The 18611-nt window shown below is 36.7% G+C and overlaps 2 protein-coding genes across 4 annotated transcripts; both read right to left on the reverse strand.

Moving 5' to 3' along the window:
* Positions 1-227: 227 nt before the first annotated feature.
* LOC104231208 (uncharacterized) lies at positions 228-6021 on the reverse strand. 3 transcript variants are annotated; one of them, XR_011405539.1, is made up of 8 exons: positions 5496-6021; positions 3918-3995; positions 3691-3833; positions 1797-1867; positions 1504-1599; positions 928-1020; positions 690-835; positions 228-609 (listed from the first exon to the last, which is right to left on the reverse strand). XR_011405539.1 is itself a non-coding variant. In XM_070168324.1 (8 exons), exons 1-7 carry the CDS (start codon positions 5955-5957, stop codon positions 753-755), a joined length of 1026 nt encoding a protein of 341 aa, XP_070024425.1. In that variant the 5' UTR covers positions 5958-6021; the 3' UTR covers positions 526-609; positions 712-752. The 3 variants fall into 3 exon arrangements, 1 of the variants encoding a protein (XP_070024425.1); XR_011405537.1 differs by having other exon boundaries at positions 694-835; positions 5496-6020; XM_070168324.1 differs by having other exon boundaries at positions 526-609; positions 712-835.
* Positions 6022-7009: 988 nt separating this feature from the next.
* On the reverse strand, positions 7010-13203 carry LOC104231207 (ATP-dependent Clp protease proteolytic subunit-related protein 3, chloroplastic). The gene is made up of 10 exons (XM_009784158.2): positions 12839-13203; positions 12592-12693; positions 10537-10659; positions 9409-9468; positions 8801-8897; positions 8577-8650; positions 8106-8159; positions 7942-8025; positions 7677-7796; positions 7010-7356 (listed from the first exon to the last, which is right to left on the reverse strand). The coding sequence occupies exons 1-9, from the start codon at positions 13121-13123 to the stop codon at positions 7701-7703; spliced, it is 975 nt and encodes a 324-aa protein (XP_009782460.1). The 5' UTR covers positions 13124-13203; the 3' UTR covers positions 7010-7356; positions 7677-7700.
* Between the last annotated feature and the right edge of the window lie 5408 nt (positions 13204-18611).

Here is an 18611-nt window from a genome sequence, read left to right on the forward strand (position 1 = left end):
TATGAAAAATAAACTTGCAATATTATAAAGAAAAAGTAAGGTACGAGGCAAAAGTATTATATAAAAAAGTAGGATAAAGGATAAAATATAATTATTTAATAATAAGAAAGAGCAAGATGAAAGGAAAAAATAAGGTAACAACGCAACCAACCAAACCGATCGTTCCATAAAGTAGTACTTTTAGTCGTTACTTAACGACGAATTTAACGATACTATACAATAAAATATAAGTAACAATCAAAACAAACATTATATTTAATGTAACAATACGATACAATACAACAGGTAACAACCATCCAAACAAGCTTTAAGGCTTTACAACCACAGGCATAAAATCAGTACACAAAAGCTAAGGAAAAAAAATACTTCTAAGAGACAACGTAAAGTGTAAGCCCTTTAGAAGGATGACGTTTTCTAGTTATTCATTCATTGTTTCGTTGTCCAAGCTTTGATAGTAATCAAGAAAGGATAATCTGCCATAAACAGTGGCCAATCACAAGCTAAAGGACTCAAAACTTTCAGTTCCAACAGTAAAATCTTCGTCAGACACAATCCTTTTCCAATCAACCCTCCACTTGAATACGCTAGAATCAAATATTGATAGTAATGCTGCATAAATAGTAAACACTTCAGAGATGCATTTCGATTGAGGCAGGGAAATTCTATAAGATGACATTGATAAGCAATACCTACAAATAATATGGATCTCACTTCGTAAAACTGAAAGCTGACACCTGAACCTTCAGAAGAGGTCAGCAAATGAAAATTTGGTATTTGGGTGTTTCACCTCCAATGTTTAGGTAGTTAACATCAAAGGCAACTTGCCCAAAATCATCTGTGGACAGCAAAAGATTGTATTAATTGTTGTCAAAATTTTCACGGCGAGGTTAACAGAATTTTTGATTCGGGGATAAATGAAATTCGAACCTTCATAGAGGGTCCTTGCAATGTGTACGTACTCAGGTATGAGGTCCTTGTATACGACTCCAGTTGGATGTGCATCCAAGACAACTAGGACTCCTGTCAACAAGAAGTTTAACCATCAGAAGTCGCAGGAAACTTGTGACCTTGTTATCTGTAAGAGAAAACTGTTCTTTTTTGGAAAAATTCAATCATATAAATAAATCTTGTTCTACAACACTGTTATTTCAATCTAAATTTTCCCTTGGGGAAAATAACATTTGGATTTCAGATATGTGGATTTTATGCGGCTAATTCCTTCCATTTAGACACTGAGAGAGAAAACCGTTTCTTTAGTCTTTCCAATTAAGTCTCATTGACAATCACACTTTGCAGATCATCAGGACGTTAATTATTATCCTAATAGATTTGATCATTTTATTTTTATTTTGAGAGAAAGTCAAATCAAAAGATGCAACACACCAGTGGGGAACTTTCCACTAGACGAGTAATCTGAGGCTTTCTGCTTTCTCTTTTCAGGGGATGGGGTAGGAAAACACTCAGTTTTTTTTTTTAATCATCTAGACCATCAAAGAAACATACCTGGTGCTAACCATTCTTTTGTAGAGTTGCTAGCTAATGGAGCTAGCCACAATATGTTCCGCAAATTCATCGAATCATCATAAGAGACATTAGATCCTGTGAACAATAAAATCTAAATAGAATGAGAATAAAGAGCATCATTGTTGTATTTTTGAAAATCTCATTATGCAAAAACTTCGGAGGGTTAGAAACAATGATGGATCAAAAACTGAAAATAGTAAATAAAGTTGGAGGAAATTCAATTCAGAACATTCAGTTGATCTCTGAGGAAGTGGTCAAAGATGCAGACTAACCTATTTGGCAGTAGCCCATGTTGTAAGGGAAGATTTCCTTATCATATGCTGGATACTCCTTAGCATGGAACCTGGAAAAGTTTTGCAGTGTGAACACATGAGCATCTCACACAAACAAGAAAAGAAACCAGAAATAGAAACAAATAAAAAAGAAAAAAAAAATTGGTTCGTATGGAAACAGAGCATTCAAGAAATTCCAGTCAACAAAACACAGAAGCAAAAAGAACAACTGTATCCATGGGTATGAGTGGTTGGATGACGGTTAGAATTAAAATGAGTACATGTTAAAACATTTCCACTGATTTCGTGTTTCGGATTACAAGATTAAAGGAATTTAGATTCTCTTACCTTCTCTTACTCCCTACTAAGCTAACAAACAAAGGTTCCCCATGTCATATTTAATTAAACATAGAGAACCGAAGGATTCAAATACTTCCTCCTTCCCTTATGCCAAATAGGTTTCCTTGAAAACGGAGAAGAGCAATTAACTTACTGATAACTATATAAGCACTTTCTTTCGCAGTGTAAATCATCAAAAATTACACTCATTAATGACATAGTCTAGTGTATGAAGGTTCTCCATAGAGCCAAAATTAGAGAAGTTGCTAAAAATAAGTGAAGCCCCTCAATCCCCCAAATTACTTAGTCCAACTCCTAAAGCAATCTGGTAAGCCTAACAGATTCCCATCTTACAATCTGGATCTCAATTAAGTAGAAGTTATAATGATGCATGAATGAATACCACTCATGGCTCTTTGCCCTTTATCTAAAACCTAGCGCACTTCTCCTGCTAGAATATCAGTGCACTCATATTGCTACCACAACAGCAAACCCCATAAAGCAACCCAAATCATAAACCAAGAAACCCTTCATTCATCACCTAGTCCTTTGTGGACATCAGAGATTGCAGAGAGCAGCAAAAGCTCCATTTCCTTTGAAAGTATGCAAACGAAGATCAACTGCATAACATACTCTTTTTTGAGAAAGGATCAACTGCATAACATACTTAAGTTAAAACAAAGAAGAAATCCATTTAATAAAGTACCACATACTCTCTCATGGATACTGATTAACAGGCTTCACTTTATAAAGAATTTTATCCATCTTATTAAATTATTAGCTTACTGAAAAACACAATGGCTAGATGATAGCCTTACCTAGAACTGCATTTACTCATTCCTACAACTGGAAAGGAAAATTAATATGTTACAAGTGATGTTTTATGTCAAGCATGCAAGTTTAATCAAATGACATGGAAGATCTACATTCGAACTATAGGCCATAGCAAAAGCAGTATAATACAGTTTCAAGTCTTGAACAGGTAGTCATTTCAAGTTGAATCAGATGTGACATGCCTTTTCTCCTTAGAATCATATTGCAAGTAACACAAGTTAAATATATTCAAGAAAATACAACAATTTTGGTTGAATTTAAAATATGACGCAACAACCACAGATACTCGATCATATTGCCTTTTTTATCTTGCTTTTAGCAGCTAGATTTGAGTTCTACTAAATCTGATGCTCATTATCTCTCGGCTGCTTATAAGATGAATTGAAGAGTTCAGGGCTTCAGGCTATAGAGATGCAATCACGAATCAAGTTAGACGAGCATCCATCATATTCTTCAATAGGTTAATGGGCATCTTGTCCAGTTTTCTCTAATCCTAGTTCACTTCATTATTTACCAGCAGAAGAAGTAAAAGAAACATTTAAAGAAAGAACATCCTTCCATACATCCGATTAGCTAATCAATTAAGTGCAAAACAACTTTTATTTGCAAGGCCGTTTACAATTGAAGAGTTCTTAGGGTCTGCCCTTTGTGGAACACTCACAACAGAAGCATCATTTGTCTCATGGTGTGCACGAGACAGTAAGGGTTCATGTCAACTTACAAAATCCCAAGCCTTCCAGACTCTCTGGCAAGAAAGACATGACCATGAAAGAAGTCAAATCGCGACAATGATGTATTTAGCCCTACACTGGGTCCCCGAGCAACAATCATTCCAAACAAAAACTCAAGGTATGAATTTATCTCCTACAAAACAACAATTAAATTCAACATCAAACAAAAACCAAGAAATCCTCATTTCAAGAGGATCTAGAAGTTTTTAATGCTGACCTCATTAATGAAAACTCTCCCATAAGGAGTTCTAGTAAGTTCACATCGGTCTTCCTTTGATCCTTCAATGTCTGGAACCTGCACATCGAATAGAATGCACTTACTGTCAAAATAGCAGACTAAGACAAATGAAGGAGAGGAGTGCACTTTTATACATTGCTATACAGACCATATTAGTACGGGATATCTTAAAGTTTTCAGATTGACATCACAAGCTGAATTTGTCTCTGTTTTTGCCTCGGAAATCCGTTCATAGCACAAGTTAGGGTAAGATATTTTGGGTACTGCATTTAATAATATTGTACAAAGAGTGCACCAACTAAAATTCCAGCTATATACTAAGATGTGAATGGTGGCCAACGCTATTTGTCAAGAAATTGCATGAAGCATTACAAAAGCCCAAAAATGTACATATCCTTTGTTTTTACCGTTTGTGGTTTACAAACTTTACTGCCACAAGCCTAAGCTTTCATGACAAAAGAAGATAAAGTTAGAACTATTTGTTGCATTTTTATTTTTTTTAATAAGGATTTGTTTTGCAATTTTAATTATGATAGGTATTAAAAATGAGTTTGTGTTAACAGAACAGTGTTGCCTGAGGCAAATAATGCAACAACCTTAAAAGTTTTTCCTCCAAATCGGGTTCTGAAGATTTGCACTTCTCCGTTATTTGTAACTCCTATCAGTATGGGCTATCTTAAAAGTTTTTAGATTGTCACAAGCAAATAGTGTCTCTCTTTTCCCCTCTGAACTTTGTTCCTAACAAAAGTTATAGGCTTTGACTATTGCATTTTAATAATACTGTACAAAGAGTGCAGAAATTACAATTCCAGCTATATCAATAAGTGAATGGTGATTGACTCTACCTTATCAAAAAATGGTGATTGACTCTAATAAGAGGGTCCCTACATACCTCTACTTTTGCAACCTTGAAGAAAGTCATACACTCCTTGCACTCTTTCTGTAATCAAATCAATTCCCATTTCCAAAATTTGTAAGACTCTAGTTCCTTACCCGCTCTGCCCTGCCCTGCTAATATTTAAGAAACCCATAGTCTTCCCCTGTTGTGCCCTTCCGCCCCATTGTCATCCCTACATCTACTTTTGAATTTTTGCAGTTATCCATTGTTTTACCCGAATCAGGTTTTCTGAACATTCTCACTTCCAATTATTTGCATCTTATGTTCAACTTTATCCGTTGCACTATGGAAATCTCGATAAAGAGGAACAATATCATGCACTGTGTAAAATTAGCTGATATAATTGGCTTTTTCCCTTTGCCAGAAAACGAATAACAAATGCCCTATTATTTCAAGGAGCTAGACAGGAAATTATATAGCATCCTGACTGTAAACAAATTTACCAAATTTGGTACTTCAAATCTAATTACAGGTAACTCTCTATAGTGAGCTATAAGCATGCATAGTTAGTCAGAAAAATATGGTAAGTAACACGTGGTAACTAGCTAAGATACAACCATAACGAAAATAATGATTGATTAAACTACTAATGTAGATAAGTTAAATCCAATACATAACAGATTCTCAACATGGAGGCTGGAGAGACACGAAGAACTCACAGGGATGACTGTTGGATCAAGAGTCCAATGAATAGAACTAGGATCACCGCCAGAGTCAACGGCGAGGCGAGCCAGCTCCATCACCGGCGCCGGCGGCCACCAAATAAGCTCATTCTCTTCGCTTACACTCCGATGATTACTCAACTTAGCACTCAACGAGCGTCTATTTGGAGTCTGAGAACTCGGAGAGAAAGGGACGAGGAATTTGAGGCAAGAGCGGAGCTGGCGGGCCTCTTGAGAGTTTACAGCTGAGGCTTGTTGAGGTGGGCCCAACAGAGCGAGCAAATCGGCGACTGAGGCCTTGGGTACGGCGGATTCCGGCGGCGAGGCAGAGGAACGGAGCTTGAGCTTGCGGAAGGAGTAAGGAGGAGTGAATGTAACAGTGGAAGTGGCAGTATATGAAGCGGCGAAAGAGAGGGAGAAGACGAAAGCGAATTTGTAAGAGAACAATTGCTGGTTCATCTTTCTCCTCCCCCGAAAATTGGAGTCAACTCACAAAAATGGGCTTTGAATTACGCATTAACTGATAAATCGCATTTGTAAATGCGACTTATAGATTGTATTCATTAAATACGACCAATAAACCAAATGCGTGTAACTTGTTGAATGTGTTTCCTCTTTTCTTTTCTTTTTTAAAATTTAAATTGCTAATAGACATGCTTCGAGTTTTTTCCATACTCGGATTCCCCTTTTGGACTTCCTTATTAGCTACATGTATAAATTTTCTCTTTAAAAATTTAATTCTTCCTTTATAATTCTCCGATAGATTTGACTTATAAGGAAAAAAAAGGTTTAGAGATATTAATTTTGTCAAGCTAGCTATTTTTGTACTGGGTATCATCCTATTACAATTTACAATTATCCTCCTTTGTTCATGAGACCTTAATATATATGTGTGAAAATTCATTACGAATTGCTATATATTACCACGAACCCACAGCACAACCACAGTATTGCGGTGGAATTTGCTATCACTCATCCAATTAGAAAAGAATAACAACAACAAACTCAGTTGTTATCACTCCTCCAATTAGAAAAGAATAACAATAACAAACTCAGTGAAATCTCAAACGTGTGTACATAAGCCTTACCCCTACCTTATGAAGGAAGAGAGATTATTTCCGATAGACCATCGACTAAAGAACGGTGAAACCAATTAGAAAAAGAATATGCAAGGTAATTGATTTTTTTAGTGAAGGCACTCAAATTTGCTGCTTGACAGTTTCTCTAGCTCTGCTAGCTTTACCATTAAGAAAACACAAGGCCCCGTAAACTGAAATACTGTACATTTAACGAGCTCATGCTCGTTTTGATTCATTCTTCCTTTTTCTTGAGTTGGTCTGGTCTTCCTGGCTTCTTTAACCGAGTCATTACTTTCTCATGTTGTGACTACCACTGGGCGTTATACTGCGAGTCTGTATACCAACAAGTCCCCTCTTACATTGTGGGACGATTTTGTTTTGAGGCAAAACATCCGATCAAAGTTGCTGCCATTACCATTATACCATAGATGCTGAAGCATAATCCATCAATTATATTAGTTATTATAAATCGAAACGTTCTAGAATCGAGAGGATAGCCATCCCTCATAAAAGTGCTACTATCTACTAATTGTGTAACTCACAAAATGTGGAATACATCAACAACAATTTTATACAAGGCTTTTATCCAAGCTAAACACCTATTCGAGGTAACTATAAGAAGTATCTAATCTTGACACTGAATAATCTTCAAGAGCTACAGTAAGTGCGTCCGTTTCAGGACTTGCTCAAAGCAGAATATTCCCTCATTTGGCAACTCTTTTCTTGTGAACTGAACCAGGACTTCAGCCCTTGATGATTGAAACACTTCTGTCAGATCCCTGCCGATGGATAGCTAGAAGCTTAATAGGATAGCTGCTAATAAAGTCTCTAAAACAGCTTAATAGGTAAGAAGTGCCCAAAACAATATAAAGAAACTTGCATAACTCATACTCTCAAACAATATGGGAATTTTTAACACCCTGTGGATGCCAGGCTGAACACCAGAGCATCGATAGCATAAGATAAGATCCCACATTGGAAACCCACCATCATGAGAAAGCACCCCCACCCCCCAGAGTCCTAGTTCATATAGACCTACTTTTTGTATGTGTTACATTAACCTCCATTTACCTATAGAAAAGACAAATAGAGATAATACCATTGCATTATATCAAGGAAGAAGCTAAATAGCATCAGCAACTTTGATCCCCGCATTCTTGTCCCACTGCTCTGGTGCAGAAACATCTGCCATGATCTGCTCTTGCCCACGCCAAAGAATCTGAAATCCAACAACAGGCGTTACTTAGAAAAGCACCTGTTAAACCTTAAGGTAAGAACAAATTGAATGGAGAGATATTTATTAATCTTGAATAACTTCACAAGACATTTAAGATATGACATAGTTGACATGATAAGTTATTTACCTTATCAATGACGCCAAATTCCCTTGCTCTGGTAGCATCCATGTAAAATGGTCTTCTCATCACATTGGCAACAGTTTCTTCAGACTGGTAAGATACAAAAGATGCTATAATGGCTTCTGCTTGAATTAGAAATGGACAACAGGTAAGAAATGGTCCTTACTCACATTTTCAGTGTGTTTTGCCAAAAGCTTGACAAGGGTGTCTCTGTTTATGATTACCTGCAAAAGAATTAGTCAGCAGATTAATCCCATCAGACCAAGTAAGAGCAAATGCCTAAATGAGAGAGCTCGGGATGAGTTCATCCAGGATAATTCAGTTTTAGATGGAATTTTTTAATGAAGAGTTTTAAATGGATTTATTTTGAAAAATGTCCATCCTGTAGTGATTGTCTTTATACAATGATATTTTTCCCTAGAAGGCGGTTTACTTAGTTATGCTAAACAGAAGGGAAGTCGAAGCAATTCAACTAAATTTTAAACAAAAAACAAAATTATAGAATTAAATAATTCATTGATCAATGATTTCATCGACAACCATCGTACCACAATAAATTTAAACACTCTAAAAATCACTACCATGAAGGCAGATCTGTTTGTAGATTAATGAAATATACTAAAAGAGGACATCCCACTAACCTCCTTTGCTCGGATGAAAACGTCGCTGGCCGGCATTAATCCAGATGACGGCACACGGGGCTGTTGAATCATGGCTGGAACAGAACATCAGCCAAATATCAGAAATTAAAAGGGTTAAAATATTTTTTTTTTAAAAACAGGTTGTCAAAATTGTAAACAAAGAACAAGAAAACTTGACACCCATGTTGTCAAAATTGTAAGCAAAGAACAAGAAAACTTGATACCTTTGGCATGTGGCATCATAAACCTTTTGCCCTTACTGCCAGCTGCAAGCAAGAGACACGCTTGACCGATGGCAGCACCAACTGCGACAGTGTGTATCTGCACAGGAAATTAACAACTTGACATATGCCAACAATATCATAAATGGAACAGATTGAAATACGCCTTAAGTAGAACATGAAATTCAAATATCAATGTACTTCCTCTCAATAATAGACACCTAGAGATTAAGAAAAACAACTAACTAAACAAACATTGTCTAATTAAGTTCGACCCAAGTACTGTAACTGACTTTGAAAGAAACCAAACTCTCATGCAGATACAGGACGATCATACAAATAAAAAGAAAAGTAATTCTTTGCTAGACAAATTTCAAGCGCAAACCATATGAATGATGATGCAAGGCAAAAAAGAAAACCAACTTATTTTTCAAGAAAATCATATGTCAATAAGCCAATGTTGCCTTGTCCTTGTCAAGTGAATTTGACTAAAGAAAATAAGGCCTAGATAAGAAACTATTCTAGGTTCTCATGCTAATTCAAATGGACACATCATAGCAAGAACTATTTGCTGGTGCATAGAGGAGTTGAGTAATTCATGAGAAGCTTACCTCGTTTTTTAATTGCATCATGGCATCATAAATTGCAAAACCTTCTGTTTCCATACCAACCTATATTGATAAAAATATCCCAAGATCAGTTAATTAGAGCACAATATCAACCCAATACCCAACAACCATCAAGCACACAGAGCAAGCAAACATGAAATTTAGAGTGAGAAGAAGTCATCAATCGTGCAATAAAGCTACTAAGTTTAGCATCTCATGGACAGAAGAGCAATAAATATTGAAAATGGCAAATTATTAATTTCTTTATGTTTACTGACCATCCCAACCACATGACATTCACTATTGTAAGATTAATTAGATACAACACAAAGTAACTACATGTTCCCCTCCATCATGGTTGCAATTTTGAAACCTCTCAGAAATAGAGAGACAATTATCCATTACTATTTACACAAAACATATTACAAGAAAGCCACCTATATTTCATGTAAGTTGTTCGTCCAGTATAAAAATAAAAATCAAACCAGATTGAGGCCAAGTGACTATAAAGAAAGGGTATAGGCTAACTTTACTCTTTTCCATATTTATTTTTCCTTCAATAAGAGTTCATAATTGTGGACCATCCTTATAAATTGTGACCATTTTTTTTTTGCCTCAATAATGAAACACTCCTTGCTCATTTTCTGTTTTATAGGACAACTTTGAAGTAGTGATCAACAAACGACAACATAAAGCGTGAGGCACAAAATTTTTGAGTAAGTCAAAACCCCAGTCCTTGAGGTAACACATTAGTGAATTACGGCATGTTATATTCCGTCATCATAAGAAGGCGTTTCATTCATATTGTCGACCATTAACCTAAGAATTGGGAAACCATGAGTCAATCGTTATAACCTTGTAAAATGTTATTAAACATTATTAAATCATCAAGTGTCGTCCAGGAAATTAGAGAAAAACACATTTGATAGCTCAAAGTTAGTCAAAGTGTACGTAGAACCACCTTATCATATCAAGGATCTAACCATATACAGTAACAGCCACCACTAGGAACATAATTGATTAGAACACACACTGATTTTATTGCATTACCTAGCACCATTGACACAAGGGGGGGGGGGGACATAAGGACCGGGGGAGAATAATTAAGTATGCCACAAAAAGGAAACGCACTGTTTCACCGTCATCACGGGTAGTCCCAGTAGAGTTTATGTATAGGTAAATTGGCTCTTTAGGATCCATCCACTGTAGGTACATCAACTCTGCAACAACTAACTCTGTGACTGCTGGCACCAACTGGAAAGAAACCATGATTAATTTGTGCTAGTGCAAGATTAAAAGAATAAAGTGAACGTCTACCGGACTGCAATAATAAATTGCAAAGACAAGTTGCTGCAAACCAGACTAAATATTAAGGAACGTGAACGTCAATATATTTCTGTTTGCAAATTCTATTGCCAAGGCACCACAAAACATATCCCAGCAGGCCCAAACTTCGGCAAAACTAGAAGTAGTACATCAGAATTCAGATGGAAACTCCAAATAATCAAAACAAGTAGGTATCAGAGTGTTCAGCTCTTAATTGAATAGATTAAATATGAAGCCCTGACAAAACTGAAGAACAACTTTCGACTTCTCCATCTTAGAAAGTTTACCTGCTATCAGAGGCACATAGACCATAGGTAGTCAGCCTACTACAAACAATTCGACACACCAAATAAAGCTGGTCACTTTTACCTCCAAGCAAAGTAACACTAGCAAAGACACATACATTGACATGATATGACCAAAACATGGTTCATTTTTTACAAATGATTTTTTACATGGTTCATTTTTTCTTTTACCACACAGTGTCTGATGGAAACCTAATAATCATGATTATCCTTGTCACCAGAACTTATAACAATGAACCTATGATGATAATTGTGACAAATATAATGCATGTATAGACGGGGGACCTTGGTATTATCCTCAAGAGCGTTATCAAAGGCGAAAAGCGCAAAAAAGCCAAAATCTATTGGGGTTTTAAGCGCAAAGCGCAAATAAAACGTGGGCTTTAATGAAAAAAGGCGCAATTAGAGAAAGAGTAAAAATATGTATATGTAGTCTAAGACCAATAATTATAAGCATAAATAAAAAATATATGGATAAAGAAATTGAAAAAAATTTATGATAAAGTGAAATATCAATTATTTAGTGTCGCCTTTTCGGGATTATTGTTAGGAGTCGAGACTGAGATGGTTCGGACATGTTAAGAGGAGAAGCATTGATGCTCCTGTTCGGAGGTGTGAGAGGTTGGCCATGGAGAGTTTGAGAAGAGGCCAAGGTAGGCCTAAGAAGTATTGGGGAGAGGTGATTAGACGGGACATGGCGCTGCTTCAGCTCACTGAGGAAATGATCCTTGAGAGGAGGGTGTGGAGGTCGAGGATTAAGGTAGAAGATTAGTGGGTAGTTTTTAGTTGTTCACCGATTGTCTTAGTAGCATGCATGTCCCTTCATATTTTTAGATTTTTACGTTATGTGGTTTTGTTCGTCTCAGGTATTATATTCCCCGTTGCTATTATTTGGTAGTACTTATCAGTTATCTCTCCCTTTTTCTTTTCGCTTCCTTCTTTCTTCCTTCCTTGCTTTCCTCTTCTTCTTACCCTTCCTGAGCCGAGGGTCTATTGGAATCAGCCTTTCTACCTGCATTAGGTAGGGGTAAGGCCTGCGTACATACTACTCTACCCAGACCCCGCATGTTGGGATCATACTGGGTTTTTTGTTGTTGTTGTTGTTGCCTTTTCAGGATTACACTAAAGTATGGCTTAGAGCCTTGATGCAACACTGAAGCGCCCACAAAGCGAGGCGAAACGCTCAACATGTTTTGAGCCACGCTTCAGGGCTTACGCGTGCTTTAAGCGCGCCTTTAACAACACTGTCCTCAAGGTGAGATGAAACTAACTTTTGAAAATTTAATTTTTTTAGTATAACTACAAGGGTCCAGTGACCTTTTCTTTAGTCTTCTTGAGAATAGTTACAAGAATGCAGGAATATATTTCTCTTCAACACAACAACAACTGCTTGTCAAACCCAAGCAAGTTGGGGTCGGCCATATGAATCTTCACTAACCATGTCGCTGATGTTAGCCTTTGTTTTCAAATACCTACTTATGCCAAAACGTTGCAGAAGACCCTTAATAAGCACAAGGTGACGATGAAATATCTTATGTCTAAGAAGATGACATACCGGCATGCCAATATAAACTATTCTACCATGAAGCAACAGTGAGGGTAAGTCTGGTGGAGGTCTCCTCGGTCTGTGCTCATTGTATGATACTGATCTCTCCACCTAATTCAAATAGCAAAATACACACAGACAAAACAAAACCAATCAGAAAATAATACAAGCTCAACAACAAAGGCATAAAGAAACCTGATTAATTGTTTTACATATAATTAATGACAATAAAATAGAAGAGAAGAAAATTATTTACCTGAGCAGGAGTAGCCATGAGCTTAGGGGAGTCGTAAATATCCAAAAAAGGCGGCATGTCCGAATTTTGAGGCCGAGTGTAGAGAGCTTCTGGATTATTTGCAGCAACAGAGGCAAGCTTATTTAGAAATGGGTCCTTAGGGTTTAGAGGAGGCATCGGAATCTTTGTACTGCTATTGCTATTGGCTGCACAGAGAACGCTAAAACTACGCCGTTTTAGCGGAGACGATGATGATGAAGTACATGGAACTGAGGACGCCATGGGCAACCGTAAGTAGGTGGCCATTATTTTTCTTTTTTCGAATTTTGATGCTGTTTATCTCTTCCAAGGAGAAGACTTTTGAGCTGTGGAAGTACTGATGAGGATGTGAAATTTGGATAGTGTGACTCGAACAGGTCGGGTCATAAGAGCCCCAACCAGCCCATTCTAATTTATTTGTCGTTATGCGGGAATGGGCTTATAAAAATCTAGTACTAGTATACGGAGTACTATTTTTGATATTTATTTAGCCTTAGTATTAAATTTAATTATAAGTTAATACACAATTTATTATGAGAAAATCTCACTTTATACCCATTAATTCCAAACTGTTTACCCTTCAATGCCTAGGCCCAAACTATTTACTACTCCTACCCATGGGGCCCAAATTATTTACCCGCTAATTTCAGTCGTTGCTTTGCCAAAGATGAAAGCGATGAAAAAATATCAAAGCAATAAGGTTCATCTGCAATCTAGACCCCTCAATTGACGAAATAGAAAGACTCCAAGAATCCACATATAATTAGCGACCCTGAAGAATCAGGTGCTACTAAGTCAACAACAGAATAATTAGAGGCAATCATCCTCTTTATCGACTCTCTGGGGGAAAAACTCTACATGGGTTTTTGACTCAACCCCAGACGCGGAGACACATTAATTGACTTTTTTTGAGCTAACACCAATTGATTTGCATGGTTCCATGCTAATATCATCCTTTGAGAATATTCCCATTAAGGATTACTAAGAATATCCACCATTGTTGGGCTTGAAGCTCAATTTTATTTTTGAAGATTTCTTGTTTGATTCAAAGTGGGTGCTGTTAAATATTGCTTATAGTACCTTCTGGAAGTTCATACTGAAATTTGATAGCATTTGGAGCTGATTTGAGGTGATTGAGATCGAAATTTTCAGTTGAAAATCGAAGAAGAACACAGCTACAATATACCGCTACGGTATACAATATGTTGTAGGAGTATATAGCTATACTGCAACAGTGCACTATTAAAGTTTACAAAATAGTATACTGCTACAGTATACTAATATACTATAGGAGTATATAGTTATACTGTAACAATATACTATTATAGTATACAATATATTGTTATGGTATACTGTAATAATATGCAAGATATTGTAACAATATGCTGTAATAGTATACAATATACTATAATAGTATACTTATTACCCGTAAATTCACTTGTCTTTTCCCTTTTAATTTGTTTTAAGCTTTTACCCAGCGTGAGGGGCAAATTGAAAATGCAAAAAAAAAAAAAATTATAGTATGCTATATGATGTAACGATATACTCTTACAATTAGATCCTTTTAGAATTTTTTAAATTTTTTATTGACAACTGATATTATTTCAGTTTAATAATTGAATAAAAAAAACTTTAACTCTTTGCGTACATTTGTATACCCTGTTGGTATAGCTATATACTATACTAGTATCATATGTTAGTTAATATTTTTTTGATTGTATTAGCTACATTTAATTGGTACACAATTTGATTTTTCTTTAGTAATAATATAAAAAAATAGTGAAAACAGTAAATGAAATTAGTTTATGAAGAGAAAAAGAATATAAAAAAAAGAAGTTAAATGAAATTAGAAAAAGGAAAAACGAGAAAAAAGAAAAGGAGAAAAGAAAAGATAAGAAGCATAGAAATAAAAAAAGAATTGGAGAATAAAGAAAAAACTCCCCACAAAACTTACTATGGATAGGAAATGTAATTAGTTTATGGGTAGGAAAATAAATGGGTAGACAAGGGTAAATAGTTTTATTTTTATGGGTAACGGTGTCAAAACCCCATTTATTATTTATATACAAAGTAATATATTAGACCTCAATCTTCACTATTTTTTGTCTTTGCTATTTGTTCTCAATTATTTTCTAGGCGTAAATTCCTAAAAAACTTAGAGAAAGAAACTCTCATCTCTCACTACACCCAACCCAATGAATAACACACCTAAAATACATAACATACCACCGGAACCACCAGATAAAAATCCCATGGAGGAAGATACCAACCAGACAAACTCCTACAAAGAAATGCTCCTTGACAAACACGGCACCTCACAAACAGACTACTTTGCATCGAATCTTGAAAAGTCAGGATATGATCGAAAGGGCAAGGAAAATCTAGGCCCAATCTTTCTCTCCCAAAAGGATAAGAATAGATTATATGAGATGGTGTTTTTCTATCATCATTAAACTATTTGGCCGGCGTATGCCACATCATCTTCGTCGATCCAAATTAATTGAATTATGAAACCCCTCCGAACAGTTAATCTTGATTGACTTAGGATGAGACTTCTTCATAGTCAAGTTTGGTAAGGAAGAAAATTTGATCAAGGCTATACACCAAGGCCCATGGTTCGTATCCGGAAGTTTCCTCTCAGTCAGACGGCGGGAACCAAAATTTGTCCCACAAGAAGCCTCCCTATCTTTCACTGCGATATGGGTACGACTTTCCCAGCTACCCACCAAATTTTATGACAAAGAAGTTCTAGAAAAAGTTGGCAGGAAGCTTGGGAAGCTCCTCAAGATTGATATGTGCACCTCACCAACGCTAAGGGGGAGATATGCGAGAATCTGCATCCAAGTTCCATTGGAATCACCAGTCGCAACATCTGTCACCACTGGATACCTCAAACAAGTGATTGTCTATGTAGGAGAGAACGTTGTATGTACAGGATATGAAAGACTGGGTCATACTTGTAGGCATGTGATTTTTGACCCTCCCTAGAACTTTACATAATTATTTCAACTAGTTTTGACTCTTTTACTTTATTTTGTCACAAAAATAAAAATTACAAAATTATTTTATCTAGTTACTTTTAGTTTATGTACCTTTCATAAAATTAAAAAAATACAAAAATAGTACCTTATTTTTATCTTTATATAATCTTGAAAATACAAAAATATAGTTTCATATTTTAATACAGTTTAGTTTAATTAATTAGAATTAGTTTTTGCATTGTGTAGTATTTTATCTTATATTAAAGGAAGTTAACTAAGGTTTTGGACCACAATTTAAAGAGTCTTAGAGCCCAATTTTAGGATCCAATTCGGATTTAGCCCATAAATCCAAGCACAATACCCAATACCTATTAAACCAGCCATAGAGACCCTTCTAGACTCTTCTTCTTAACCAAAAAAAAAACTCTAACAAAAACAAGTATCATCCGTTTTCCTATCATAGGACCCCACCCCATCTAAAAAAGCTTCAACTGTGCCTCTCTTCATCTTCCTGATCTACACACCACCTTAACCCCTCTTCAACCCAGACCCCAACAGCAGGATCGGCGACCCCCCCTCGCCCCCGCCGTTTCTTCCTCACCACCACAACTCCCAGCTCCCTGATATCATCTTCTCCACCAAAACCCTAGTGCCTAACACAAACCCTAAAGAACACTAACTCCACCAACAAACAGCCACCTCGTCACCAACCACCCGCCGGCCAGACCCGTCTCCAGCCACCTTCACCAGACCCGCCGAAAATCGACCACCGCACTCTCACCCCTAAGCTTCTGCCGCGACCCCATTTTCTTCACCTCTCAAAATCGTTGGACAATCATCGCCACACAACCACCCTCCTCATTCTGCAACGGGACAATAGCTAAAAAGGGAGGAAACTAGTTTTTCCTCTTCTCTAATACACTCAGGGGAGGGAACGACACTGATAATCAGAGAGATCAATAAAAAAAATATTTCAATTTCAGTCGATGGAGTAGAGTCACTGCCAGGACGAAGTGTTTCAAGATCCGATGCTGCCGTTTGTTGGTTCTGATCTAAGGTTATTATTGCATCCGTTTTTTCGATCAAGTTCGAGTTGCCGAGTTTCAGTTCGTTGGAGGATCTGTATTTAGTCAAATATTGAAGAAATTTGCAGCTACATAAGGTCTGCACTTCAAGTTTCATTTTGTCCCGATTTGTTATATTGCTTGGTAAATGCTTCATTTGTTCTTCTAAGATAGCATGTATTGATTTTGCTCATAATATTATTGATATCGATTGTTATGTACATTCTCTGATTTGTGGTAGTGAATATTTGACGAATGGGAATTGGATTTAGTTTTTGTCAAATTAATTTTGCTCTTGAAAAGTGTAAGTTTATCTTGAATAGGTGTGATTGATTTCCAGCTTGGTATATTTTGCTTTTCTTTTGTTTGTTGATTTACGTGAAGGTAATGTACAAGCAACAGAAGGATATGTATTTGGAAATTGTAATTTGTTAGTATAGTTGATTAGATGAAATTATTAAAACTTTATTGTGGTAAAGAAGTTGCCTTGAAAATTATAGCTTGTTACCGTAATAGGACGTGAGAGTGATTTGAGTTGAGTGATAGAAATACATGATTCAAACGAATCTATCAACGATTAATACTCCACAAAATGATACAATGCTTTAGACGCGATTGAGTCTATCATCGTGATTATGTACACGTTCGCGTGACATGATTATGATTTTCAAAATAAATCGACGTATGCGTTCGCGCAATTTCGGCCAAACTTTCTTAATAATAATAAATTGTGATTAATTGTGGACACGTACGCGTGACATGATTCTTGACGCGCCAAACGAAATAAGTACATGTACGCGTGACTCGTTTCAGGTTAATTTCTTAATTAAAAGTGGTAAAATGAAAAGAGCACATAGGTTCTAAAACACGTAATTAAACAAACTGTTTAAACCAAGTATGATTAAAGCGATCGTGTTAAAACCACGAAATTCGGGAATGCCTAACACCTTCTCCCGGATTAACAGAATTCCTTACCCAAATTTTTGTGTTCGCAGACCATAAATAAGAGTCAACTTCCTCGATTCGAGATTTTAAATCGGTGACTTGGGACACCATAAATTATCCCAAGTGGTGACTCTGAATTTGAATAAATAATCTCGTTTCGATTATTGTCACTTTAATTGGAAAAACTCCCTTATATGCCCTTTTCGGGTAAAAAAGGAGGTGTGACAACACCTTGAGAGGGTGTTCACATAGGCAAAAGCTCAACTCACCACCGGCACAAGACCGCCTAGGCTGCTCCAATACTAAAGCCAATAGTGACGAAGAAGAGGAATGTAAAATCGTACCCTTCCCCAAAAGACGCAAACAGGGACACCCTACACAACAACGCCAATCAACGAACCAGAATAGGAAAGGCAAAATTTCCGCCAATCGGACGACATCCAAGTTCGAATGTTTGACGCCATCTCTGGTAAGTTCCTCGAAACCAAAACTTCCACTATAATTCTAAGACTAACTCTATGCAGGACACAAGCCCAACTTAGAGCACAAAAGATAACTCACCCCCCATGAAGAATCAACCCACCAAGAGCCAACCCATAAGGGACCGTCCCAATACAAGTACAAAAAGAAAAGCGGGCCTAGAGGGGAGAGACCCAACACCTAGTAATGTCAAGAGTCCTACACCCCAAAAGCAAACTACCCATGCGTCCCCTAGAAGCACAAAGTCAACAAGCCCAAAAGGCCCAAAGGGGAGTGTGACAGCAA

This window comes from Nicotiana sylvestris, chromosome 1, assembly GCF_000393655.2.
Source record: "Nicotiana sylvestris chromosome 1, ASM39365v2, whole genome shotgun sequence".
NCBI classification, from domain to species: Eukaryota; Viridiplantae; Streptophyta; class Magnoliopsida; order Solanales; family Solanaceae; genus Nicotiana; species Nicotiana sylvestris.

Bases quoted from the DNA above. Each gene is read 5' to 3' on its own strand.
- LOC104231208 (XM_070168324.1), bottom strand. From the start codon at position 5,957: ATGAACCAGCAATTGTTCTCTTACAAATTCGCTTTCGTCTTCTCCCTC. The intron at 1,868-3,690 runs GTAAGTTGACAT...AAACTTTTCCAG, and splicing joins TCTGGAAGGCTTGGGATTTT to GTTCCATGCTAAGGAGTATC. The intron at 1,021-1,503 runs GTATGTTTCTTT...TCTTGTTGACAG, and splicing joins AAAAGAATGGTTAGCACCAG to GAGTCCTAGTTGTCTTGGAT.
- LOC104231207 (XM_009784158.2), bottom strand. From the start codon at position 13,123: ATGGCCACCTACTTACGGTTGCCCATGGCGTCCTCAGTTCCATGTACT. The intron at 10,660-12,591 runs GTATGTCATCTT...GTTTCTTTCCAG, and splicing joins TAGTTTATATTGGCATGCCG to TTGGTGCCAGCAGTCACAGA. The intron at 7,797-7,941 runs GTAAATAACTTA...GTTGGATTTCAG, and splicing joins AATTTGGCGTCATTGATAAG to ATTCTTTGGCGTGGGCAAGA.